The following is a 26923-nucleotide window of genomic DNA, read 5'->3' as shown; positions in this document are numbered from 1 at the left end:
TAGTGGATAACCCTTGTGATGACTTGCTGGAGTCTTTTTGCTAGTATCCTATTTAAGATTTTTGCATCTATATTCATTAGGGAGATTGTCCTATAGTTTTCTTTCTCTGTTTTTAACCTGCCTGGCTTTGGGATCAGTACCATGTTTGTGTCGTAAAAAGAATTTGGTAGAACCCCTTCTTGGCTTATTCTGTCAAATAGTTTGTATAGTATTGTGATTAGCTGTTCTTTGAATGTTTGATAGAATTCATTTGTGAATCCGTCTGGACCTGAGGATTTTTTCTTAGGGAGTTCTTTGATGGCTTGTTCAATTTCTTTTTTCTAATATGGGGTTGTTAAGGTAATTTATATTTTTGTAAGTATTCATCCATATCACTTAGATTGCCACATTTTTTGCCATATAATTGGGCATAGTAGTTTTTAATGATTGCCTTGATTTCCTCTTCATTAGAGGTGAGGTCTCCCTTTTCATCTTGGATACTGTCAATTTGGTTTTTTTCTTTCCTTTTTTTTAATTAGACTGACTAGTACTTTGTCAATTTTATTTGTTTTTTCAAAGTACCAGCTTCTAGTCTTATTTATTAAATCAATAGTTCTTTGACTTTCAATTTTATTAATTTCTCCTTTGATTTTTAGGATCTCTAATTTAGTTTTCATCTGAGGGTTTTTAATTTGTTCACTTTCTAGTTTTTTAATTTGCATGCCCAATTCATTGACCTCTGCCCTTCTTAATTTGTTTATATATGAACTCAAGAGTATAAATTTCCCCCTGAGTACTGCTTTGGCTGCATCCCATAGGTTTTGAAAGGATGTCTCACCATTGTCATTTTCTTCAATGAAGTTATTAATTGTTTCTACAATTTGTTCTTTAACTAGCTGGTTTTGGAGAATCATATTGTTTAATTTCCAATTAATTTTTGATTTATCTATCCATGTACCCTTACTAATTATTATTTTTATTGCATTGTGATCTGAGAAGGTTGCATTTATTATTTCTGCCCTTTTGCACTTGTTTGCAATGATTTTGTGCCCTAGTACATGGTCAATTTTTGTGAATGTACCATGTGCTGCTGAAAAGAAGGTGTATTCCTTTTTGTCCCTAATTATTTTTCTCCATATGTCTACTAACTCTGATTTTTCTAAGATTTCATTTGCTTCTCTCACCTCTTTCTTCTTTATTTTTTAATTTGATTTATCTAGTTCGGATAGGGGAAGGTTCAGACCTCCCACTAGTATAGTTTTTCTATCTATTTCATCCTTGAACTCCTCTAGTTTCTCCTTTAAAAATTTGGATGCTCTGCCATTTGGTGCATATATATTGAGTACAGATATTTCCTCGTTGTCTATATTGCCTTTTATCAGGATGTAATTACCTTCCCTATCTCTTTTAATTAGATTTATTTTTACTTTGGCTTTGTCCGATATCATGATTGCTACTCCTGCCTTCTTTTTATCATTTGATGCCCAATAGATTTGGCTCCATCCTCTTACTTTCACCCTATGCGTATCTACCTTCCTCGTATGTGTTTCTTGCAGACAGCATATGGTAGGGTTTTGGATTCTTATCTACTCTGCTATTCGCTTGTGTTTTATGGGTGAGTTCATTCCATTCACATTCAGAGTTATGATTACTAGCTGTGTATTTCCCAGCATTTTGATTTCTACTCCTGGTCCTGCCTTTTCTTTCACTATTTCCTTCTATACCAATGTTTGTTTATAGTTGGTGCCCCTAGTCCCCCCCTCTTATTTTACTTCCCTTTCTACCCCCTCCCTTCTTATTCCCTCCCTTATTTTCCCCTGTAGTCTTTTTAAAATTCCCCCCACACACACACCCTCTCCCTCCCTTGTACTGCTTCACTCCCCAGCAATCTGTTTTTTACCCTTCTATTCCCCTATAGGGGGCAAATCTATTCTCTTCCCCAATGGATTGGATTGTTCTTCCTTCTTTGGGTCAGTTTCAAAGTATGTAAGAGTTGAGTATTTCCTATCTCCAACCTCTTTACCCTTCCAGTGTATCGATGTTCTCCCCCCTCCTGCCATGAGCTTCTGTGTGACATATAAATTTACCCCCATTTGTTTCTTTTCCCATTTCTTTTAGTCATAACCTCTTTTTTAGCTCTAGTCATGCATATATATATATACATACACATGTATATGTATTTATGCATGCATATATCTATATACCTATTTATGTCTTGTCCTTTCATCCTATACAGTTTGTCATTGTTCCCTCTGAATGTAATTCTTCTAGCTGCTCAGGTGATAGCAACAGTTTTTAAGAGTTACCAATGACCTCTTTTCTTATAGGGATACATATCATTTTAACTTATTGAGTCTCTTAAAATTTTTTTGTTGTTGCTTTGTTTGTTTCTCCCCCTCTTTTTTAATTACCTTTTGATGATTCTCTTGAGTTCTGTGGTTGGACATCAAATTTTATGTTCAGGTCTGGTCTTTTATTTATGAATGCTCGGAACTCTTCTGTTGTATTGAATGACCATACTTTCCCCTGTAAGAATATAGTCAGTTTTGATGGGTATTTTATTCTTGGTTGTAGACCTAGTTCCCTTGCTTTCTGGAATATCGTATTCCATGCCTTTCGGTCCTTCAGTGTAGATGCAGCCAGATCCTGTGTTAACCTCACCGTGTTTCCATGGTATCTGAATGACTTCTTCTTGGCAGCTTGTAATATCTTTTCTTTCATCTGATTGTTTTTTAATTTGGCTATAACATTTCTTGTTGTTGTCAGTTGGGGATTAAATACAGGGGGTGATCTGTGGATTCTTTCAATCTCCACTTTCCCCTCTTGTTCTAGGATTTGGGGACAGTTTTCCTGGATAATTTCCTCTAGTATTATGTCCAGGCTTTTTCTTTTGTCGTGGTCTTCTGGTAGTCCAATTATTCTTAAATTGTCTCTTCTTGAAAGATTTTCTAAATCGTCTGTTTTGTGAATGAGATGCTTCACATTTTCCTCAGTTTTTTCATTCTTTTTGTTTTGTTTTAGAGTGTCCTGCTGCCTTGTGAGGTCACTTGATTCCAGTTGTTGTGTTCTGGTTCTTAAAGATTAGATTTCATCTCTGGCTTTTTGGTCATCCTTTTCCTTCTGGTCTGATTTTCTTTGAAGATCATCTTTCATCCTGCTCTCTAAAGGGGGAGGGGTCATGGCCTCCCTGGGCTCTGAGAGCTCCTGATGGGATTAGGTTCAGCTGGTTTGGGCCCAAATGAGCCCTGAAGCAAAAACCCTTCTCCTCCACAACTGTGTTGAATGCCTGGAGTCTAGCCCAGGTTGCTTTCAAGGAATGCCCTTTGGAGCAACCCCTTTGCAGGCCCTGAGGTTCCTGTTCTTTCAGAAGCTCTGAGGACTCTTGATGGGATTAAGTTCAGCTGGTGTGGGCCTAATGATCCCCAAGCCAAAAAAAAAAAAAACTCCTCCTCCTCTACAGTCTGTATTGAATGTCCAGAGACTGGCCCAGGTTACTTTCAAGGTAAGCTCTTAGGAGCAACCCCTTTGCCAGCCCTGAGGTTTCTGTCCTTTCAGTAGCTCTGAGGGCTCCTGATGGGATTGGGTTCAGCTGGTGCCCTAAAGCTGGAACCTCCCTTGAGACTCAGATGGAAGAACCCAGCCAGGAGGCTACAGGCTTCCCCTTTCTCTCTATGTTTCTCTGTTGTCTGTGTTGGGCGCCCTAGAGACTGGCTCAGGTTACTTTCAAGGTGAGTCCTTCAGAATAGCCAGCCCTGAGGCCCTTTTGCCAGCCCTGAGTTTCCCGCTGCTGCCATGGGCTCAGCACTCTGGGTTGGGGGATTGGGTCCTGGGACCTTCCTTCTGCCTACCCCTTAAATCCAAGTGATCTAGGGTTCTGTCTTTTTGGGGGCCTTACCTTTTGATCCAAGTCCAGGAGGAGGGTTCCCCGGGTCTGTCCTGTTGTTCAGCTTGAATTTTGGTGTCCTAGGAGCAGTCAGTTTGCGATCGGTAAGGAAGGGTTTCCAAGGTCTGAACTTTCACTGCTTCTAAGCCACCATCTTGACAGGTAGTCCAACAATATATATATAATATACACTAAATATATATTACTAAAATACTCTGGTATAGTGAATAACTGAATGTTTAAGAGTATTTATCACTTACTTACAATGTTAGGCATTGTGCTAAGTGCTGGGGATTGTAATATTTATATGGAAAGGAAATGGGGGAATTGGAAAAATGGGAAATAATGGGAGGTTTGTATTAGGGTATGGAGGAGTTGAGGGGAGAGAGGGAATATTACTCGGTGAGGCAAAGGAGAGAGATGCCCCCTGCTAAGAGAAAGCAGCAGGGGTCTGATAAGGACTGTTTGTCTTGAATGACTGAACTGATGCTTAGCTCCCTCTATACACAGAAAAGATAGTCCACTTATCTGACTGCAAATTCAAATAATATAAAGTTTATTAACCAGTTGGGATTGGAGTTTTTTCTCAGCTTCAGAGCTGAGGCCAGGCCCCAGAGGGTGGCAGAGGGTTTCTCCCACTCCTGTCTACTCTATATCAGTCCTCACTTTGTCTAATTCAGAATCTTAGCAGTAGACAGAAAGCAAACAAGAATAGGTCTGACTTTCAGAAGTGATTGGGCCTGAATCTTTGGGTTGAACCAAGAAGAGGCACACCACACCAGACTGGGCTGAACAAGCTCCTCCCTCCTCCCACACCAGGAAGGAACCAAAAACCCAGCAGTAAGTGCTAGTCACAAGACCCAACTGCCACTTCTGGCAGGAAGGAAGTGCTAGTCACAAAATCCGACTGCCACTCCCAGTTGCCCCTTTCCCCACCAACTGTCAATCTAGTTTCCTTTCCACAGGATACAAATACAAGATTCAGTTCCTATCTTCAAGGAACCTATATCCTAATAAGGGAATGTTGGATAGGGAGGGATATTTTTATCTGGGAAGATACAGGGACACTCAGCATTGAGAAGCCTGGCTCAGGGGCAGGAGCTGCAAGGAGTCCCAGCTCTATTTTTTAAACTTTGCCCTAGAGACCTCATGGGCTGGCCCAGGGAGAACCAAGAAATTGGATTTCCTCCTCCCACATACTTTAAATAAAATTGGAGAGGATACAGATGGGAGTGAAGGGCTCCTTGGTGGTCAGTTGGAAAAATCATTCTGTAGAGATGGGAGCACCAGAGCTGTCACTGGGCCAAATGGAGACTTGGATGAAATTCATCTTGAGCCACAAAGGTTATAAATCCCCATTTTGGATAGTTCTCTGACTTGAGGGTAAATGTGCCCATTCCAGGAGAAACTGATCCAATAAACTTATTCCCTCTCAAAAAAAAAGAGGTATGCTAATAATTTATTAATGCATTATTACCAAAAATAGTAGCTTTGATCTAATTACAGTTCCCAGACCTGGGCTCAGTTTTCCTATCTATAAAATGTAGACTACCTGGCCTCAGAAAATTTAGAGTTTTTTTTTTTCATCCTAGATACCTATAAGTATCCATTCTGAAGAGGGGTCAGACAGTTTGAGGGGAAAGAATTAAAATGAGATATGGATCAGTTGTAGTTAAAATAATCTAAAAGACAATAACACAAGTCTATTCAGTTTCTACATGTATTGCCTTATGCTTAAGGTCTCCTAAATTAATTTGATCATCTCCCCAAAAGTACCATGAAAGAAATGAGAAAAGCCCCATTCTGGCACTAATAAGGAAGCTTCAAAATCACATCTTGTTTTTAAAGTTCAGTTTTTATTTAATTTGAGAAGATTACAAATTATGAGTGTTAATGCACCCAAGAAACAAGAGTACAGTGATTACATTAGGCTACCGAAGATTTGAACTTCTGTTTCTCAAAGAGTTCCTTCAGTTGTTGGTCAGTTGTGGCTTCCTTCTGCTGCATGAGCTCTGCAGTTCCTTTGGTAACTCCCCAGGCATCAGGTTTGGACATAGAAGGACAGTATGGCCTACCAGAAGCCAGCGGTAGTGACTCCCAGTACTCTCTCCTTGCCCTGTGTCGAGGAAGGGAATTGTTGAAAGAATGAACTTTTGTGCTTTAAGAATTTATTTTATGGTCCAGATTTAGGTAGTGAGATGATGCACACTTAGGTAAATTTGCTGATTTGGGCAGATAATGGTTTGTGTATTTGTTTTCTGAGCAAAGTTTGTTTTGGGATTCTAATATAAATTCAGGGATCAAAAATCAATCTAGGGGCAGCTGGGTGGGTGGCTCAGTGGATTGAGAGCCAGACCTAGAGACAAGCGGTCCTAGGTTCAAATGTGGCCTCAGACACTTCCCAGCTGTGTGACCCTGGGCAAGTCACTTGACCCCCATTGTCTAGCCCATACCACTCTTCTGCCTTGGAGCCAACACACAGTATTGATTCTAAGACAAAATGTAAAGGTTTAAAAAAAAAAGAAAAATCAGTCTAAATATTTTCCCGTATGGGTTATGACTAATAAGATATTTTCTATTAATATACTGTTTTGCCAATACATTCTAAGTCCTATATGGCCATACCTTCAAAACATATTGAAGTTTAATCAGTGTGGTTGCTTTTGACTTCAAAAATTTAAGCCCTAGAAAGTCCCTCTTCTATTCTGAGTAGAATGATAGGATGAAAACTATTATCTATTCTATTGTTGACATTGGCATGCCATAAGAGAAAGCCCTCTGAAGTCAGAGAACTTGGGTTTAAATCCTGCCCATGGTCAATGGCACTTAAATCTTCCTCTGCCTCCATTTTCCTCATCTGAAAAATTGGTGGTGAGAAAGTGGTAGTGGGGTAGACTAGCTGGCTTCTGAGATTGTTTCCAGCTTTTAATCCCAATCCCAATATAGCCCCAAATATTTAAAAATTAATCCATTTCCATCATGTTCAAATCTTTGTAACTTAAAATGCTCCCATTAATATTTGAATGTCCACTGTTTTCATGGCAGTGTCAGACTTTGCTATCACATCATCCAGTGATGACTTGTTGAGAAGCCTTGACGTCTTTTTGATAGTCATCATTTCTTAAAGGAGTTTTTTTATGAAAATGGTTCTGTGACATAACCTGGTAAAGGGGAGAAAGCATGCTGGGAGTCTCTCAGGATTACCTAATAATTGATGTAAATCAAGTCTCAAGACATATAAGACATGGATTTAAAAGTTTTCCAATGTTTGAATCAGTTCTAGTATTCATTGAGGCCAGACTTGGTCACCAAAACCCTGTAACTAATTTAAATGAGGAAGAAAGAGTAGCAAAATGTATTATTACCTTGCTCTAACCCAGGGCTTGGTGTGCATATTCAAGCCACTCCCCCAGCTGCCATGTTTTTCAGAAGCATCAGGCAAGAAGCCCCTTTCAGGAGCCAGCTCCTCGGCAATCGCTCTGATGTGATAAGGCTCAAATCCGCAGCAGCCCCCGATGTACCTGACACCCAGCTTGTAGGCTTCCCTGGCATATTTTTGAATATCCCATCTGGTAGCAACTCTGGGTTCCAGACCTGTAATAGAAATGATTTTATCTTAACTTCAAGAGTTTCCTTAATCAGTAAAAGTAAGTCTTGATAAAAAAAAGATGACAATTTTTAAAATTTGATTTCAGAAACAAACCTAAATACCTTGTCCAAAAAGAATGTGTAAACAAAGCAAGAAACATGATTGAAGAATGATTTTTTAATGAATTAGTTTCATTAGTCAATTCACTTGACTAATGATGGAAAATAATTTCAAATTCCTTCCATATTTCTCTCCTTTTACTCTTCTAAGAATTATCCATTATGATAAAGAATGGGGCCAGGGGGAAAAAGAGGGGAAGAAGGAAGAAAATGAGCAGAATTTATCCATACATAGCTGTGTGACCCTGGGCAAGTCACTTCACTCCCATTGCCTAGCCCTTACTCCTTTTCTGCCTTGGAACCAAAACTTAGTATTGATTCTAAGATGGCAGGTAAAGCTTATTTTTTTAATCAATAATTGAAAAGATATTACTGTTAACACTATGTATACAATATTTCATGCCTATAGTTCCACCTCAGTGTTCTCCCCGTGGCCTTCACCCCATCCTTTGTGAAGGAGTTCGAAGAAAAATTGAAGCCAAAGGTTTAATAAATCCTATGGAAGAGATGGAGAGAAAACTACCATTGGGAGAAATCTTCTAGTAATTTATTTTTAATAATATCAACATATGAAATTTTGTTGTTCAGGTGTTTCAGTAATGTCTGACTCTGAGATCCCATTATTTGGAGTTTTCTGGGCAGAGATATTAAAGGAATTTGTCATTTCCTTTTTCAACTCATTTTACAAATGAGGAAACTGAAGCTGATGGGGTTAAGTAACTTGCTAAGAGTCAAAGAGCTACTGAGTGTCTGAGACTAGATTTGAACTCAGGAAGATGGAATTTCCTGATTCCATGCCACTTAAAAAAAATTAAATTAAAAAATTTTAATAAAAACCCTTACCTTCCACCTTAGAATCAATACTGTGTGTTGGTTCCAAGGCAGAAGAGTGGTAAGGTGTAGGCAATGGAGGGTTAAGTGACTTGCCTAGGGTCACCCAGATGGGAAGCGTCTGATGCCAGATTTGAACCCAGGTCCTCCTGTATCTATAGAGGCCTGGCTCTCAATCCACTGAGATACCCAGCTACCCCTGAAGCCACTCTTATTCCACTGTGTCACCTGGCTGCTCTAGCCTTATGAAATACTGAATGACAAATTGCTTTCATTCATAAGATCATATATTTAGAGTAGGAAAGGGTTTCAGGCCATCTGGCACAAGCCCCTCATTTTCGAGATAAGGTACTGAGACCCACGGAGATTAAATAGTTTGCCAAGGAAATCCAGGTAATAAATAACAGAGTTGGAGTTCAAACCTAGGTCCTTGGAATCCAGGTTTAGTATTTTTCCTAATGCACCATAAAGTTTAATAAAATTAAAATTATCCCAGTTAGTTTTTTCTTCTAGAGGATCTAGAAAGATATTTATTTTTAAAAGGATGAATGCTCTAGTATTATTCTGGATTTTATTTTACTTTTCATCTCATTTTAATTTGTCATTTGATTTACTTCCCCCACCCCCCCTTTTTTTTTCATTTACAGCTAATGCCAGGGACTGGAGGAAAAAATTGGAGATGGGGTGGGGTGGGAGTGAACAATGTAGTAGACTTGGAGTTAGGACATCCTAGATTCAAATGCTGCTTATGAAACCTACTAGCTGAGCGACTAAAGGAGAGTCTCAGATTTTTTGTCCATAAATTGGAGATAATTATACTGATTGACTTCATAGAGTAACTATAAATCTAATAAGATATTGCAAATAGCTTTGCTGCTATTGATATTTTAAATAGAATATTTAATATCCCATCTTACCAAAAGGAAATTCTGGAAGATCAATAAATCCTTGTTTGCCACAATCTGGAGTATGGTAAGCCAAGGGCTGTGTCATCAAATAGGCTTTCAATTTGGCAGCCTCCAATCCCTCTTTCATGAGTTTCACAGTTTTTAAACTAATTGTAGGATCAAAATGGCAATTCACACCAACAATGGAAGCTCCTAAAGGTGGAAAGAAAAATATTTTTACTTTACCATTTTATTTCTATGTTCAAGGGAATGTTTATTTCCTCTCATCACTTCGCCATTCTTCAGCACTTCAAGAACATCTGAGATTCTTCTCAGGCTGAGTAATTCCCACCCTGAGGCACTCTGGGCTTCATTCACGAGACAGTTTCATAAGGTGTAAATGGCTCTGAAATCCAGTGTCCATTGGCCAGCCTTCTGATGAAGAATGAGCAGGGAATGTAGCTAGGCTAGTCCTAGACGTGAGACTGTTGCCAAGTCTTTTCAGCTTGGTAGGACCTTCCCAATTAGTTATTTAGCTCTTATTGTGTTCCAAGCACTTCTTGTTCTCAAGGGGCTCTCATTTGAATGGGGGAAACAATACACATGCAAGACTATTATCATCCTTTGCTATGGCACATGCCGAGGTAATATATCAGAGGTGATTAGTGAGGGCTCTTCTCCCATGTTCTAAAATCACTTTGAAATGATCTCCAAGGTAAAGTTTTTTTGAAAAAGACTTTCCCAATTTCTACAATGCATATACATGCATGTACATATATGTATGTGTGTATATATGTATATGTAAATAAATAAAATGTTTTTTTCCCCACAGGAGGCTACTTTGTCCTTAATAGGTACATCTATTACATAAAACGAGCTATACTCATGAACAAGAACAATCCAGCTCAACCACTGGGACGCTGGCTTTAAAGCTATTAAAGTCTGAAAACTTATTTAGCATAAATTCTTGTGACTTTTGCTTACTGTCTTAAAGAAAACTACGAGTTTAATTAGGGAGTGGTTCATTAGGAGTGTTAATACTGGCACTGGTTTCCACCTCCTAATTGCAACTGTTTGCCTCTTAACAGCCTTTTGAGTCTCTGAAGGGAGAAGCTATTAATGCCTGCTTTTCCTAGTAGCTAAAGCCAGTACAAGTGCTTTATCCATCATCAAAGTGCATTTTTCATGACATCAAAAGACCTCCCTAAGGGCTCACCTGCTTTAACCAGCCGCACTGCACATTCTCCAGGCGTCACACCATGCAGATCTCCTTCTGGGCCAATGCACATTGTAGCAGCCACTGGCTTTCCAGACTCTTTTAAGGCTTCAACTGCCCACACGGCTTCTTCAACATGTTCAAAATACTGAAAGAAAATTGGGTTCAAATTCAGTGTTGCCCTCATTGTCTGAATTCTTGGCCACCAATTGAGCATTATCTTTGCAGAAGAGTCAGCCCAAGTGACGTGGTGTCAAGTGAGCAAGTAGGCTCTCTCTGGGGACAGCATTTACCTCTGCAATCAGAAAGTCCACATTCTTTTTCATAAAGACTGTTAACTGTTGACGGAAAATTTTTTTCACTTCAGTTTCACTCTTGCAACTCAGGTATGATGGTGTCTGACTAACTCCACCAGCAACCAAAGCATCACCTTCTGCAGCCACTTGCAGGGCAATGTCACAGGCAGCTTCATTCACTTTCTGCCCCTATGATGGAAAAGCATGTATTATCATTATATTTCCTTTGGAGACTTAAAATAAAATAATATTTTAAGGGGAAAAAAGGCATTATCGTTACTCTGTTTTACAATTAAGAAAATGAAGGCGAAACAGAATTAAGTGACTTGCCCAGGGTTACACAGCTAGGAAGGGTTTCAGGCTGGACTGAACTCAAGTCTCTCTGGCTTTAGACTAGCTGGCACCCTACTACTTTGAAATAGTCATCTCTCAAGCAAATGAATCTAGTACCAGTATATTAATGACGGGCAATGACATTCATTTAAATCGATGCTCCTTTGATTACGCCAGACAGTTCTTTTAGAGTTGAATGTCTGGCAAAGGTACCTCATCACGTAAAACACGGAGTAACAGGCATTGAGATCAGGGTCATCATTTGGGATATTTTCCTTCCATCTTCACAGCACACCTCTTATTTAATGACTCTGGATATGAAGTACTCCCCAGTTAAGAGAGTCGTTCATTTCACCCAGACGTTGTCGTTTCTCTAGTTTTCAAGAGTCCTGAAGATCACCAACATACCAAGAGAATTCCAGACACATCATTTCGATGATTCCACAGAGGGATCTTACTTACAGATATTTTCTCTGCAACATAATTTCCCCTGTTCTCCAACTTGTCCTCACTAGCATAGAAGGTGAAGGTCTGCATGACATTTGAACCTGCTCGAAGGAATTCCCGATGAAGCTGTCGAACTGTAAATTGAAATAAAGTAATCATTTTCTTTGTAAATATTTTTCCATGTTTCCATGATTCATTTTCTTTCCCTCCCCCCTTCCCAGAGCCATAATCATTTTCAACAACTGTTCACTAACTAACACCTAGTCACATGTAACAACTCAGAATTTATTAATATATCAGCAAGACCAAATATGACATGTTTATAGCATTTATGATTTATATAGTGATTTCCATATGATGTTTTATTCGATTTTCATTGCTATCACTGTACGTAACATCCTCCCTCTTTTGTTGTTGTTTAACCATGTCTGACTTCATGATCCTATTTGGTTTTGTGGGGTTTTTTTTGGCAAATATCCTGGAATGGTTTGTCATTTCCTTCTCCAGCTCACTTTACAGATGAGGAAACTGAGGCAAAATGGAAGTGATGTGCCTAGGACCACAGTATCTGAAGTCAGATTTGAACTCAGGAAAATGGATTTCCCTGACTCCAGACCTGGCCCTCTATCCACTTTGCCACCTACTTACCCAATAGTCTTATAATATGCAACAATTTTATAGAACCTAATCCACCTGATTCTGATTTTGTATACTTATAACTCTACCTTGCTATTTCTCATGGAAGTAAAAACCTCAACTTCTTTTTTTTTTTGAAACCCTTACCTTCCATCTTAGAATCAATACTATGTATTGGTTGCCAGGCAGAAGAGTGATAAACGCTAGGCAATGGGGGTTAAGTGACTCACCCAGGGTCACACTGGGAAGTGTCTGAGGCCAGATTTGAACCTAGGACCTCCTGTCTCTAGGCCTGGCTCTCAATCCACTGAGCTACCCAGCTTCCCCCAACTTCTAGAACATCTGGAAGCATAGAAGGAGGTCTCCTGGCCTCCCAAAGTCCTTTCCAATCCTACCAGTCTATATTTCTTTATCACAGGAGTCTTGAAGCATTCACTCTAAAATCCCAAGGATTCTATTGTGCCATTAAAGTCAGAGGGTAACCTTTTTATTTTTAACCTCCCTTAAAGAATTCTACACCAAATCCTAAAATACCAGGTAGATATTCCACAAGGCTGTTGGCATGTTTAAAACATGCACGATCTTGTGCAAGTTACAAATATTTATGTGTATGGTAGGGGAATAAGTGGCCCTGAACAGGATGGTGACAGTGGGGCATCAGGGAAACTTATGTAGTCTGAATGTCTGCTGCTGCCATGTCCCTTTAGGGATAAGGACCGTTACACCTTGGAATCAGGAAGATGCTCTAAATATGCACGGCTGCATCATCCTTTAGAAATATTTTTTTTGTTGTAGCATTATATTGAAGAGCAAATATCTTTCAGCTTTGTGGTTTTTATATGACATGCCATAGGTAAGAGATTTTTCGACCAGGGGACTTATTGATTCTAATAAGATAAAGAGCCAACTTGGAAAATCTCTGTCCCATTTCTAAGATGTTTTATTATACTAAATTCTTCTTATTATTTTAAAATAATTTTAATAATAAAATCATTTTATTAATACTTGATTATTGTTAGATTTATGAACATTTTTATTATTATTCTAAAATGCTACTGAGTCCAAGTCCTATATAAATGGAGTTAGCAAATTTGTTTTTAAGATGAACAAATATGGCTACCTTTCTGCTTCATTGCCTAACCAGATCAGCATCTGACATTAAGAGCAATGTGCAGCAAAAGGAGTATACCACATAGCAATGTGCCCATAAGTCTTGCATATAGTAATCTATTGCTCCTAATGCATATAGTAATCTATTGCTGGCAACAGAATATAGAACCAAATGATGGTATAGTGGAATTTGAATCATTTAAGATTCTAGTAGAATATCAATTAAATCTAAGAACCATCAAAATCACTAGAAAAGAATCTCTAATTCAGTCAAAAAGCAAATGCTGGAGAACTAAATAATCTCCAAAGAGATATATTCGTAACCAAAATGGAGTTTACCTAACTTTGAGCCCAAATAACTGCATTTTGGTTTTAATAAGACTCATGTAGTTTGCTAAGTAAAAAGTATGCTTATTTGTGAGAAACTCTTGATTGGACAGATTTCTTAACCACGATTAATTGCCAACACTACATTATTATCTATTGGCTTTTCACCAGTCCCTCTGCCTTCCCTTATATAACTCTACTCTCCATCCTTATGGTGACTTCCAGTCCTTTGACCTCTCAAATTCTCTCTTAAGCCATCTCCCCTGCACTAGTCACTCTATTCTTCTCCTCTTGATCCCTTAGTGAACCAATTCAACCTTACTCTATTCTCCTCTCTTCAATTTCTTGCCCCCTCATCATATTACTGAGCCCACTGAGTCTCAGTCTTGGATCACCCCCATCATACATTGCCTTTGTCATACAATTGTTTTGACTGGGTCCACTATAAATTTATGTTATACACAACATCAACTGGGCTCTCACTGCTGCTAAGCAATTTATTATATCCCCCTTTTCAACTCACAACCCATAGCAGTTCTTCCAAACCTTTTCACCCCTCCTCAAGACTTTTCATGGTTTCTCCTCCTATCCGCTCTCTTTCAGCTGAGAACTTTGTTTCATACTTTACAGGAAAAATTGAGGCCTTTAACCATGAATACTTTCCCCCCTCTTCTGTATCTACCATTACTCAGATACATTCTGCCACCTTTTCTTTCTTTACTCCCATTTCATATGATGAAATGGCCTTACTCCTTACCAGGACTGACCTCCTTTCCTATTTGTGATCCCATTCCATCTCTCTCTTCCAACAAATTGTTCTTTCTTTCATCACTGTTCTTTGACTTATTTTCCATCTCTTTGTCTATTGGCTCCTTCCCTACTGAGTAAAATATGCCCATGTTCTTCCATCTTGAAAAAAAACCCTTTTCCTATTTTTCTTCCACCCTTTGTAGCTAAACTTGAAAAGGGTTTTCCTTTTTCTCTCTTCTCACTCTTCCTACCTCCTATAATTTGGCTTCCAATCTTACCATTTCTCTGTATCTGCTCTTTCCAGAGTTACTAATCATCTCTTACTTGCCAGATCCAATGACCTTATCTCAGTTCTCATTCTCCTTAACCTCTCTACAGTCTTTGATAACGTTGACTGCTTTCTCCTCCTTTATACTCTCCCTTTCTAGGTTTTCAAGATATCATTATCTCCTGGTTCTCTTCCCAGCTATCCAACTACTCCCTCACTATTTTCTTTGCTAGATCCCCTCCAGATCATGACCTCTAATCATAGATGTCCGTCAGGGTTCTGTCCTGTATCGTCTTTTCTTCTCCTTCTATACTACTTCACTTGGTTTTGGATTTAATTACCATCTTTAAGCTGATGACTCTAAGTCTACCTTTCCTGATCAAATCTCCTGACCTCCAATTTTGCATCTCCAGTTACCTTTCAGATTTCTCAAATTGGATGCCCAGCAGACATCTTAACTCAATGTCTGAAACAGAACTTATTATCTTTCCCCCTAAAACCTCCCCTCTTATCTTCCTTTTACTAAAGAGGACAACACCATCCTCCCAGTCCTTCAGATTCACAACTTAGAAGTCATCTTGAATTCTTTACTATCTTACTTCCCATATCCAAGCTACTGACAAGGCCTGTTGATTTCACCTTTGAAATATCTGTCAAATATTCCCCCTTCTCTCCTCTGACACTGCCACTCCTCTAGTGCAGGTTCTCATCACCTCTTGACCCAACTATTGCTATAGCCTGATGGTGTGTCCCCCTATGTCAATTCTTTCTCTGCTCTAGGTAATACATGAAGCCACTGGAAAAATTTTTCCTACAGTGTCTGCTGGATCACCTCCCCTCCCCTCTACAAGACACTTCAATTGCCTCCAGGAGCTAATACAAAATGTTTTATTTGACTTTCAAAGCCCTTTATAATCTAGCTCCTTCCTACCTTTCCAATACACCTTGTTCCCTACCATATAATCTTCAATTCAGTGACACTGGCCTCCTGACTATTCCATAAACAAGGCACTCTATTTTTCTGTGCATTCTAGGCATTTTCTCTGGCTATCATAGATCCCTGGAATGCTCCTCCTCTTCCACTCTAACTACTGACCTCCCCAGCCTCCTTTAAGTCCATACTAATATTGTATATTTTACAAGAAGCCTTACCCAACCCCTCTTAATTCCAGGGACCTCTTTCTGCTCATTTAAAAAAAATTATCCTGTATATTGCTAGCTTTGTATATTTTGTGTCCATGCAGTTTCCCTCATTAGATTGGAACCGCCTTGAGGGCAGGAATTGTCTTTTGCCTTTTTTTCCAGAGCTCAGCAAAGACTCCTTTTCTACATTATGAAACTCACTTTGGCTATTCTACCCCATTCCTGGAAGTCTCCTTTTAAGTATTTCTTATTTATCCTGAATGTGGCTTACTTTGCATCTATTTGTGTGCATGCTATGGTTCCCTCAGATTGTAAACTCCTTGAGGGCAGGACATTTTGCTTCTTTTTGCATCGTCACTGATTAGCAAGGCCTATTTTGCACATTATGAAACTCACTTGGATTATTCTATTCCTCTCCTTTAAGTCCCATAATAGGAGCTTCCTCTTGCTCTGTACAAGATCACATTTAAAACTCTTTACCTCGACTTCACATCTTTTTGCCTCTGTGTTCAGACCAATTAGTTACTCCCATCACTTTCTGTCTATCACCTCAAAATACTTACTCAGTTTATTGGGATAAGTCTGAAGTACTAAAGGTCTCTTAATGTGTTTTAAAAATTGGGACACAGAATAGTATACATGTCAGACCTTTGGGAGGGGAAAGGCTTTAAAACCAAGCAAGACATAGAAAGAATCACAAAATGTAAAATAAATAATTTTGACTACATCAAACTAAAAAGCTTTTGTACAAACAAAACCAATGTAACTAAAATCAGAAGGGAAACAACAAATTGGGGGAAAATCTTCATAGAAACCTCTGACAAAGGTTTAATTACTCAAATTTATAAAGAGCTAAATCAATTATACAAAAAATCAAGCCATTCTCCAATTGAAAAATGGGCAAGGGACATGAATAGGCAGTTCTCAGATAAAGAAATCAAAACTATTAATAAGCACATGAAGAAGTGTTTTAAATCTCTTATAATCAGAGAGATGTAAATCAAAACAACTCTGAGGTATCACCTCACACCTAGCAGATTGGCTAACATGACAGCAAAGGAAAGTAATGAATGCTGGAGGGGATGTGGCAAAGTTGGGACATTAATTCATTGCTGGTGGAGTTGTGAATTGATCCAACCATTCTGGAGGGCAATTTGGAACTATGCCCAAAGGGCGACAAAAGAATATCTACCCTTTGACCCAGCCATAGCACTGCTGGGTCTGTACCCCAAAGAGATAATGGACACAAAGACTTGTACAAAAATATTCATAGCTGCGCTCTTTGTGGTGGCCCAAAACTGGAAAGCGAGGGGATGCCCTTCAATTGGGGAATGGCTGAGCAAATTGTGGTATATGTTGGTGATGGAATACTATTGTGCTAAAAGGAATAATAAAGTGGAGAAGCTCCATGGAGACTGGAACAACCTCCAGGAAGTGATGCAGAGCGAGAGGAGCAGAACCAGGAGAACATTGTACACAGAGACTAATACACTGTGGTATAATCGAATGTAATGGACTTCTCCATTGGTTGTGGTGTAATGGCCCGGAACAATCCAGGAGAAAAAACACTATGCATAAGCAAAGGATAAACTATGGGAGTGGAAACACCGAGGAAAAGCAACTGCCTGACTACAGCGGTTGAGGGGACATGACAGAGGAGAGACTCTAAATGAAACTCTAATGCAAATATTGACAACATAGAAATGGGTTCGAATCAAGAACACATGTGACACCCAGTGGAATCACGTGTCGGCTATGGGGGGTGGGGGGGGGAGGAAAAGAAAATGATCTTTGTCTTTAATGAATAATGCTTGGAAATGATCAAATAAAATATTATTTAAAAAAATTGGGAGATAATGTTGAGCCAGTGTCCTTGATCTAATATCTGAGATGATAATCAGGCTTCATTGAATAGTCAATTAGATCGAAGAGGGAATTTATGGGTGACAAAACTAGAGGGAAGGTCCTTTCTTAGCTTAAAGGTATTAAGAATTGCTAATTAGCTTAAAATATTAGCTGAAACAATCAGTTATTATTTATTGTTGCTCTGGAATTTCTTCATTTTTCCTTGACCACTGAGCCCTCTTCTTTTCTAAGCCAATAAATTCCTTAAAAATTAATAATGGCTAACCTTTGTATTGCAGTTTATCCTTTGCAAAGTATTTGACAAATGACAAAATGTCATTTGATCTTCACATCAACTCTGGAAGTTAGGTGCTATTATTATTCTCCTCAGATGAGGAAATGGGGGCAAAGAGAGCTTAAGTGATTTACCCAAGGTCACACAGTAACTATTTGAGGTTGGATTCAGACTCAAATCTTCTTGATGCCAAATCCAGACCTCTCTGGGTGAAAATGAGCAGGAAAAAAACCCAAAAACCAAAAACAAAATAGGGCACATCTTGTTCTATCAGATCTGGACATTTCTAGAGAGGCTTGGAAAGAAACTGGATCCATGAGATTTTCTTTTGACAGTATTCAATATACTGCCATGCAATCAATATAATTACACTCCACCTCCTTTTTTTTTTTTTAACCCTTACCGGAGTCAATACTGTGTATTGGTTCTAAGGCAGAAGAGTGGTAAGGGCTAGGCAATGGGGGTCAAGTGACTTGCCCAGGGTCACACAGCTAGGAAGTGTCTGAGGCCAGATTTGAACCTAGGACCTCCTGTCTCTAGGCCTGACTCTCAATCCACTGAGCCACCCAGCTGATCCCCATCTCCCTTTTAAGGGTTAAGAAAAGGAGGTTTACTTAGTTATTAGCAGGAGGATATTCTACTAGAATCTTTCTTTTTTAACTATTACCTTCCCTTTTAGAATCAATATTAAGTATTGGTTCTAAGGCAGAAGAGCAATAAGAGCTAGATGATTGGGATTAAGTGACTTGCCCAGTCATACAGCTAGGAAAGTGTCTAAGAATGACATGATAGGATACTATGTAGTCATTCCCATTAACTGACCTGCTTCTGGGTGTTCAACTGCAGCTTCTGGGGTCCAGGGCCCAGCTTTCACATATCCTCTCTTCTCAAGGGCAAAGACAAATCCTCCATCTCCAATTACAATCTCTCCAGAATCCAAACGTTGGAGAATTCCCTAAAAATAAAGGGGGAAGAAGAAAACAGAAAAGAGTTTTATCAGATTTCCAGAAAATAGTTTTGTTAAAGTGTGATCTAGATTGCTGAAAAAATGTTTATGGCTACCCATGTGGATGTGATTTTAAGGAAAATTTCTTCTGATGAAGAAAACTTGGCATATCAACCTCCTTTCTTCCCTCTCTCCCCTGCCTGTTGCTCCCAAGAAGTTGGTGGCCTCCTACAGCCCCCAGGTACAAAGCAAGCAGATAGAAGGAAGGCAAAGGGAATCCGAACTGTGCTGCAACCACCTTCTGCCTAAGCACCTGATATCCCCGCTGCCAACCCACGTCCAACATCCCAGCTCTCTAGCAAAGCTGAATGAGAAGACCAGGAAATCCAACTTTTGAGTTTATAAGTTCTTAAAAAGAACAACAAAGATCAGCCCTGGAGGAGTCCTGAAGAAATTCTAATCTCCCCCTCAGTTTTACAGGCAAAAACCTGAAGACCAGGAAAGGCGATGCATCCTCTCTGAGAGACTGTAGTCCGCGAGTACTGCTCTTCCCGCCCCCATCCTCCTACCCCACTATACCTTTTTCAGCGGGCTGAACCGGGAACTTCAATCCCCAATACGTCTATCTAGCTCCGACTCCAGCTTGAGAAAGTAGTCCGACTCTTTGCCTATCTTGGAGGTGTACCTATTTGGTTCTTCTCCCTGCTCCTCTGCCCCGACAGCCCCAGGGCTCCGGTTTCGGTCCCCAAGAACGAAACCACACCCTACCTCTCCAGCTCTCCCAGCCAGAAAGACCCAGGGACCGAAGCCGGCAACATACCTCTGCTTTCGAAGAACTACAATACGTTCTCCAACAGATTTCTCTACTCCCCACTCCCAGCCCTAAACTTCCCCACCCCCAAGGCGTTGATTTTCGAGAAGATCTCGGGGCCTCAGGGTCCAAGGACATGGAAATAGGGCATGTGGCACCTAGAGCCCAAAGGCACAGGGGCAGGTAGGCTAGAGGACACACTACCGGGAAGCGCGTGAGAAGGCGAAAGCGCAAATTAGATTGATAGAGGAGAGACAGAGACAAATAGAGAAATAGAGAGACAGAGAGAGCACGTAGGCACGGTGAGACTCACCTTCTTCATCTTTTTGCCTCCAGCAGGTACCATCTTTGCCTACAAACAAACAGCTTTTCCCTGGGATCGGGTAGGGAAAGTTGCCGCAGTCTTGAGCAGCGAAGTAGCAAGAGGTAGCAGGAGCCCTCTCCCTGGTCCGGGTCCTTATACCTTCCTCACCCTTTGGAATGGGGTGGAAACCTCCCTCATCCAACACCATGGGTGGGCGGAGGAACACGCCCCCCAGCTTCTCCCTTATCAGACCGTTTAGAGCACACGGAGCTCACCGAAGCTTTGGGAAGAGAGAAATCCAAGCAAGCAGTCAGTAAGGCAGAACCCCCAGGCTCCAGATCAACATTGCCCAAGGCCGGCAGAAGGCATCTGACACATTACAGATCTCGCGGACTAATTGCTGCTAATCTGAACGGGGTTTTGCAGTATCATTCTTTTAGCACATTCCGCCCCAAGTCATGCCGCTAAATTTCTACATAGGCGTTTATGATATTATTTTTTTATAATACATTGCTCTCCTCCGAGTGTTCTGGCCCAGAGAGGCTAGTCTTCCAGGTGTTACACACACGAGACAATCTCCTATCTCAGTCAGTTCTTTGACGTTGCTGGCGCAGTTAATTGCGTGCATTTCTTCATCTCCTCTTAGAAGCCCAAGTTTCCTTCAAGGCTGAGGCCATGCACCCCTTTTTGCGTAATGTCTTCCTGGATCCGCAGGTCTCATCCAGCAGCTACTGCCTTCCCCCTTCATATTATGTACATAGAGCAGCAGTGGGTGAGGTAGTCCAAGATGGCGGTTACCAATGTGTATGGCACATAGCAATATGGTGCATAGCTATCCAATATATTAATAGTAGCTAATAATCGCTATTGCAATGGAGACCGATAAGATATTTGTCGAAGTGTCGACTGACTGCATAAACAGGCAAGTCATATTTCCTCCCTAGATTGGCCTTGTACCGGCATAGTCAAAAATGTCTTGCAAGCTCAAATATTTCAGCTGGCAATGAGAGTCACTTGCAATGGCAACTTGCAATTTAAAAGGACAGCTCCACAGTGACTTGGAAATACTCTACACTAAGTTCTTGGTTCAAGAGTGTCTTGGAAGGAAGGAAAGAACATCTCTTAAATAGAAGTTGAGAGTTAGAATAGACTATTTTGCATTTCTGTGTATACATGGAAGGGAGCTGCTGGATGACATAATGGATCAAAAATGCTATTTATTGATCCCAACTCAATTTGACACAAATTGGAAAAATAAGTGAAATTGATGAAAGGACAGCTAAGTGTCTAAGTGGATGCAATTTCAGATCTGGTGTTATAGGAAGCTTCATCTTTCCGAGTTCCGTCCTGCTTCAGAAACTCACTAGCTGTGTGATTCCAGCCCAAACCCTGTTTGCTTCCGTTTCTTTATTTATAAAATGAGCTGGAGAAGGAAATGGCAAGCCATTTCAGTATCTCTGCCAGGAAAACCCCAAATGGAGTCATGAAGAGATGGTCTTGACTAAAAAATGACTGAACACATATAAATATAATATCCAAATTCTGCTCTAGTACAGAATATCTAGATTCAAATCCCACATTGGCTGCTTACTACTTTGTGCAACCTTGGGAAGTGTTGTCTGGGAATGACACAGAAATATGAAGTAGTTAGAAAAGCCACTCTTTAATCAAGGAAAAGGGGTTCAGTGTAATAGTAGGCCTCCACACAGAGCCCGAGGATTGAACTCTGGCTTCTCTGGACACTGACTCCTGAGAATGCCACCCTTGCTAGATTGGACAATTCCAAGGAACAAAAGAATATGAGGAACCTATATACCATTTGGGGAGATCCAGAAGCAGGGAAAGATGATTGACATCACTATAGCTACAAAGAAAGTGAGAGTGTTCAAACTACACTGAGAATAAAATCAAGCTTGGGAAAAGAATCATAGATAAAGGCTAGGGTGTGAGAGAAGGGGCTACTTACAAAGAATACTAAAAGGGTGGTCTCTGCCCAGGTGTGGGTCCTCCTAGGAAAGGGTCTCTGATACAATAGGGAAGACTACCTAAGACAAAAAGGGTACTTAGCATATGCTTAGCCCCACCTAACTGGGACTGTCATTTTCCTTAGGGTCCATCATTCAGTCTGAAACCACTAGCCTGAGATTCCCTTCAGGATGGATTCTCATGGGTGCAGGGAACCAGTACAAGTTTGGGGGTCTCCAACTTCCAAGCTAGTCCTAAAACTTAGGGTTCATTAGATCTTACTAGGCTACAAGTTTGGGGTTTCTAGATTCCATGTTGACACTCTCTATAGAATGTTATTTTTTTTAAACCCTTACTTTCTGTCTTAGAATCAATACTATGTATTAGTTCTAATGCAGAAGAGGCTAGGCAAAGTGACTTTCCCAGGGTCATATAGCTAGGAAGTGTCTGAGGCCACATTTGAACCTAGGACCTCCTGTCTCTAGGCCTGGTTCTCTATCCACTAAGCAACCTACCTGCCCGTTGCTTCCCCGCCTCCCACCCAAAGGATTTTAAAAAATAGTCAGCATGAATCTTTGGGATGGAGATATCTCTAAATCTGCGCATCTCATTTCTTTTGAGTTACTACACTTCAGCTTTGTTCATAGAACCCAACATCTTCTTTAATGCAGCACACCATGATGGACTTCATTTTACAGATGAGGAAACTGATGCAAACAGGGTTAAGTAACTTGCCCAGTATCACATGGCTAGTAAACATCTGAGGCCAGATTTGAACTCAGGAAGGGGCGGGCACTCCATTTGCTGTTCCATTAGAGTAGTAAATGGAGTGCCTTTAACCTTTAGGTTAAAGATGGTGCTATAAATGTTAACCATGTCAGTATCTCTATGCACCAAATATTTTCTGGAATATTAAACACATACATTCACATACAAATCCAATTATTTCAGATAAAAGTGTACCCTTCCAAAAACTCAGGCATTTTCATTATTGATTGATCCAGGGATGTGTTTGCCTCAGAGGGTAGTTCTCACTGTTCAGCCAAAATGAATTGCCTAACTTGCTTATGCCTTAGGGTAATAGCATCAAACTACTATGAGGCAGGAACCTTATTGGTCAACTAACCTTCACCTCTCATTTCAACTCATCTCTTCAAATCATTGTAGGTTGTTTTCACGAAACCATTGGCAGGGTTCAACCCCTGACATTATCAGTGAGACAACTTTTATCAAAGTTCACTGTGCTGGCTTTCATTTCTTTATTTATTTTTTAATCCACAGTCAACATCTACTGGGGAACTGGAATGAGCTTGCTTCAGCCAGTTTCCTTTGGTTGTTCTACTTACAAATCTTCCATTTTATGAAGGAAAAAAAAAGGGGGAATCACTTCATTTTCCTGTTGGCAAAACCCCCCTAAACTTTTATTTTATTCTGAAGTACATCTACATATATTCTTAGTATATTCCAGTGCACATGATTTTTAAATTACTTTCTCATTATATTTAATATTTAACAAGTCACTCTAATGACCACATATTTTAGCTTTCAAAATCTGTGCAAAATGATTTTTTTTTAAACTACAGTTTTATGTTTCCTTGAGCAAGTCTTCATTTCTCCGGACTTCACTTTTCTCAGTTATGAAATAGAAACACTAGATTAGATTGGAGGCTCCCAAAGTGGGGTATTCAGATCCTAGGAGTATATAAGATAATATACTGGGAGTATAAAAAGAAAATATTAGAACTTCTACTTATATATCTATTTAAATGTATATCAAATAGAACATAGATCAGTTCTATTAATATTTAATGTGTGATGTGACACATATTCTCTCTTGATCTATCAGACAATCATACTTCACATACAGCACATGAGGATGTATGAAGAGCAGGAATAAGATTTCTACAACCCAGAGGAGTGGAGAGTGGCTTTCTTATTAATTTGTTTTCTTTCAACATATTACAATGTATCGAAGATTTCATGTACCTGGTTTAGTGGGTTTATGAATTATATCCAATTTTGGTTAAACTAATCCTTACAAAATAGGCAGGTGCCTTTAAAAAATGATCAAAACCATAGGATTGAAGATTTGTTCTTTCCTGTCTGATTGGGCTTAGCAAGAGAGGTCTTAGTCCTTCAGATTCCCAATAAGACCATATATCTTGTAAGTAGTACAAAGCCCTGCTATTATTTCTATCAGTGTTTATTTTCCTAATTTTTCCTGTTTCAGAGTGAAGAAATGGAGACATCTATGAACTTGTGAGATTTGAAAGGTTAGGAGAAGGACAATCAGAAGTCCTGGAGTTAGAATCCATGCCAGAATTTACTGGGAAATCAGAAAGGCAGGAGTAAAATCCTGAGTAATCTACTTGGTCCAGTCCAGGATTAGAAGAGATGTGAATTTGTCCATCCATTAGCCAAGAAATTAATTTGCTGGAGTGAATACTGTATGTTGTTGAGTAATTTCATTCAAGTCCAACACTTCTTGACTCCATTTGGGGTTTTCTTGGCAAAGATGCTAGAGTGGTTTGCCATTTCCTTTGCTAGCTCATTTTACAGATGAGGAAACGGAGGCAAACTGAATGAAGGGACTTGCCCAGAATCACATGGTAAGTAAATGATGAACTCAGAAATATGAGTCATCTTGACTTCAGGCCAGCACTCTATCCACTGCATCACCTAAATACACTGAAAAATATGTATTGTAATTTAATGAATGTAGTAAGTGATGCATTTCTTCCATTTGTATCTACCTTTCTCTTTGTATGCCATCTTTTCATTTTTTTCTTTACTGAGAGCCATTAAAACCAAGCATCTAAATGACCAAACTTGGAACCATGTCTTTGAATCTCTGTATCTCAAAGTGTCAAATCAAGATTTGCTTGTTGGGTGTGGGCTCAAGATGTTGGCATCAAAATTATGAGAAAATTCACTTGCAGGAAAAAGAAATATTCATTGCCACATGCTGAAGAATGAGGGTAATATTAGTAGGAGTTGTCTGGTTGAGGTGAGTAGAGGACAATAATAGCTCTAGGAAGAAGACTGAGTACTCATGACATGTATAGATCAAGTGAGGGCAGAAAATTCAAATAATTGCTTGTCTAGCCCAATGACCCTTTACTCTTTCTACAAATCACATTCTATTTTTTTTCCTCTGTATAATGAAAGCCATCCTATGAACTATGATCAGAGTTGACCTTTCTGGTTCCGATCAACCATGTGGGAGTTTTGAGACTCTCTTTCAAGTCATGTAGTAATAGTAGTGAAGAGATTTAGTCTTTTAGTAAGAGAAGATATATACATATATATATATATTGGAAATCTTGGATGTGAACCTAAAATCTAAGCTCTAAATAGTTTGTCATCTAAGGGTCCTTTAGAAAGTGAGAACAGCCTTTCAGCCCCTGTGGGCCTAGCAGTGGTTTCTTAAGGATGGATGTACACAGACTTTTCCTTTGCTTTGTCTCCCCTCCCTAAGTAGAATGTAAATTCCTTTCTAGTAAGGAATGTTTTGACTTTTTTTTTTGAAAATTTTATTTAATTGGACAATTTAGAATATTTTTCCTTGGTTACAAGAATCGTGTTCTTTCCCTCCCTTCTTCCCAATCCTTCAAGTAGCTGACAGGCAATTCCATGCAATTCCACTGTGTTTTACATGTGTCCTTGATCAAAACCTATTTCCATATTATTGATGTTTGCACTAGGGTGATCCTTTAGAGTCTACATCCCCAGTTATATCCCTCTCAACCCATGTAATCAAGCAGTTGTTTTTCTTCTGTGTTTCTACTCCCACAGTTCTTTCTTTGGATGTGGATAACATTCTTTCTCATAAGTCCCTCACAATTGTTCTGGATCATTGCATTGCTACTAATAGAGAAATCCATTACATTCGATTGTGCCACAGTGTATCAGTCTCTGTGTACATTATTCTCCTGGTTCTGCTCCTTTCACTCTGCATCAATTCCTGGAGGTCATTCCAGTTCACATGGAATTCCTCCAGATCATTATTCCTTTGGACACAATAGTATCCCATCACCATCAGACACCACAATTCATTCAGCCATTCCTCAATTGATGGACATCCTCTCATTTTCCAATTTTTTGCCACCACAAAGAGTGTAGGTATGAATATTCTTGTACATTGACTTTTTTAATGCACAGAGCATTTATAGAAATGTTCAATTGAATTTTCTTGTTGAATTACTTATTTACTATTGTAGAATGAATTCAAGATTTCATCATTAGCTCCATCTTATTGTCATTACAGTTTTTCACTTACATACTTCAAACACTTCCTCCTTTCCTTGTGGTCTTCCTCTTGTGGTCCTTTCAGCTTCATAACTCGTCCCCTTCATTACTGAACTTCTCTTGTTTACAGTGTATTCTTTTTTTTAATATTAAAAAAAATTAAAAATCTTACCTTCAGTCATAGAAATAATATTAAATATTGGTTTCAAGGCAGAATAGTGGTAATGGCTAGGTAATTGGGGTGAAGTGGCTTGCCCAGCCCAGGGCCACACAGCTAAGAAATGTTTGAGGCAAGATTTGAATCCAGAACCGCCAGACTCTAGGGCTGGTTTTCTGTCCATTGAGCCACCTAGCTGTCCCTACCATGCATTCTGATCTCTTCCTCTACAGGATCTTCTCAGTTATTATCTCTAACTTCCTCAACCTGAAAGTGTCAGTCCTTGAGGACACAGATTCGTCATAAAATTGATTTGTGCTGTAAGATGCAATGAGTGATGCATTTGTTCCATTTGTATTTACCTTTGGAATCAGGAGAGAGTGACCCATTTGTTTGGAGTCAACCCAGAAAAGGAAAGGAAAGGTTTCTGAGTAGTGCTGGTAGGAGGAGAGTCTAGAAGCTACAATATTGAGGACTTAGGTTTAAATGTGGTCACAGACCTTTCCTACCTGTGTGACCCTGGGCAAGTCAATTAACC

General features: G+C 39.6%; 1 protein-coding gene and 1 long non-coding RNA gene across 2 annotated transcripts; one reads left to right on the top strand and one right to left on the bottom strand.

Annotated features, from left to right (window-relative positions):
* Positions 1 to 3070: 3070 nt before the first annotated feature.
* LOC130458531 (uncharacterized) lies at positions 3071 to 11699 on the top strand. The gene is made up of 2 exons (XR_008917933.1): positions 3071 to 3481; positions 11511 to 11699. It is a non-coding gene; the product is annotated as an uncharacterized LOC130458531 (long non-coding RNA).
* Positions 5699 to 20249, bottom strand: LOC100032615 (betaine--homocysteine S-methyltransferase 1). The gene is made up of 8 exons (XM_001381549.4): positions 20025 to 20249; positions 18777 to 18909; positions 11596 to 11714; positions 10798 to 10989; positions 10505 to 10652; positions 9319 to 9501; positions 7228 to 7456; positions 5699 to 5978 (listed from the first exon to the last, which is right to left on the bottom strand). The coding sequence occupies exons 1-8, from the start codon at positions 20055 to 20057 to the stop codon at positions 5789 to 5791; spliced, it is 1227 nt and encodes a 408-aa protein (XP_001381586.1). The 5' UTR covers positions 20058 to 20249; the 3' UTR covers positions 5699 to 5788.
* Between the last annotated feature and the right edge of the window lie 6674 nt (positions 20250 to 26923).

The sequence above is a fragment of the Monodelphis domestica genome, chromosome 3, assembly GCF_027887165.1.
Source record: "Monodelphis domestica isolate mMonDom1 chromosome 3, mMonDom1.pri, whole genome shotgun sequence".
Classification (NCBI taxonomy): Eukaryota; Metazoa; Chordata; class Mammalia; order Didelphimorphia; family Didelphidae; genus Monodelphis; species Monodelphis domestica.
Note: the sequence above shows the minus strand (reverse complement) of the source record. Positions and strands in the feature narration are given on the sequence as shown.

Bases quoted from the DNA above. Each gene is read 5' to 3' on its own strand.
- LOC100032615 (XM_001381549.4), bottom strand. From the start codon at position 20,057: ATGGTACCTGCTGGAGGCAAAAAGATGAAGAAG. The intron at 9,502-10,504 runs GTGAGCCCTTAG...TTCCACCTTTAG, and splicing joins AGTGCGGCTGGTTAAAGCAG to GAGCTTCCATTGTTGGTGTG. The intron at 7,457-9,318 runs GTAAGATGGGAT...TTTCTATTACAG, and splicing joins TCTTCCAGAATTTCCTTTTG to GTCTGGAACCCAGAGTTGCT.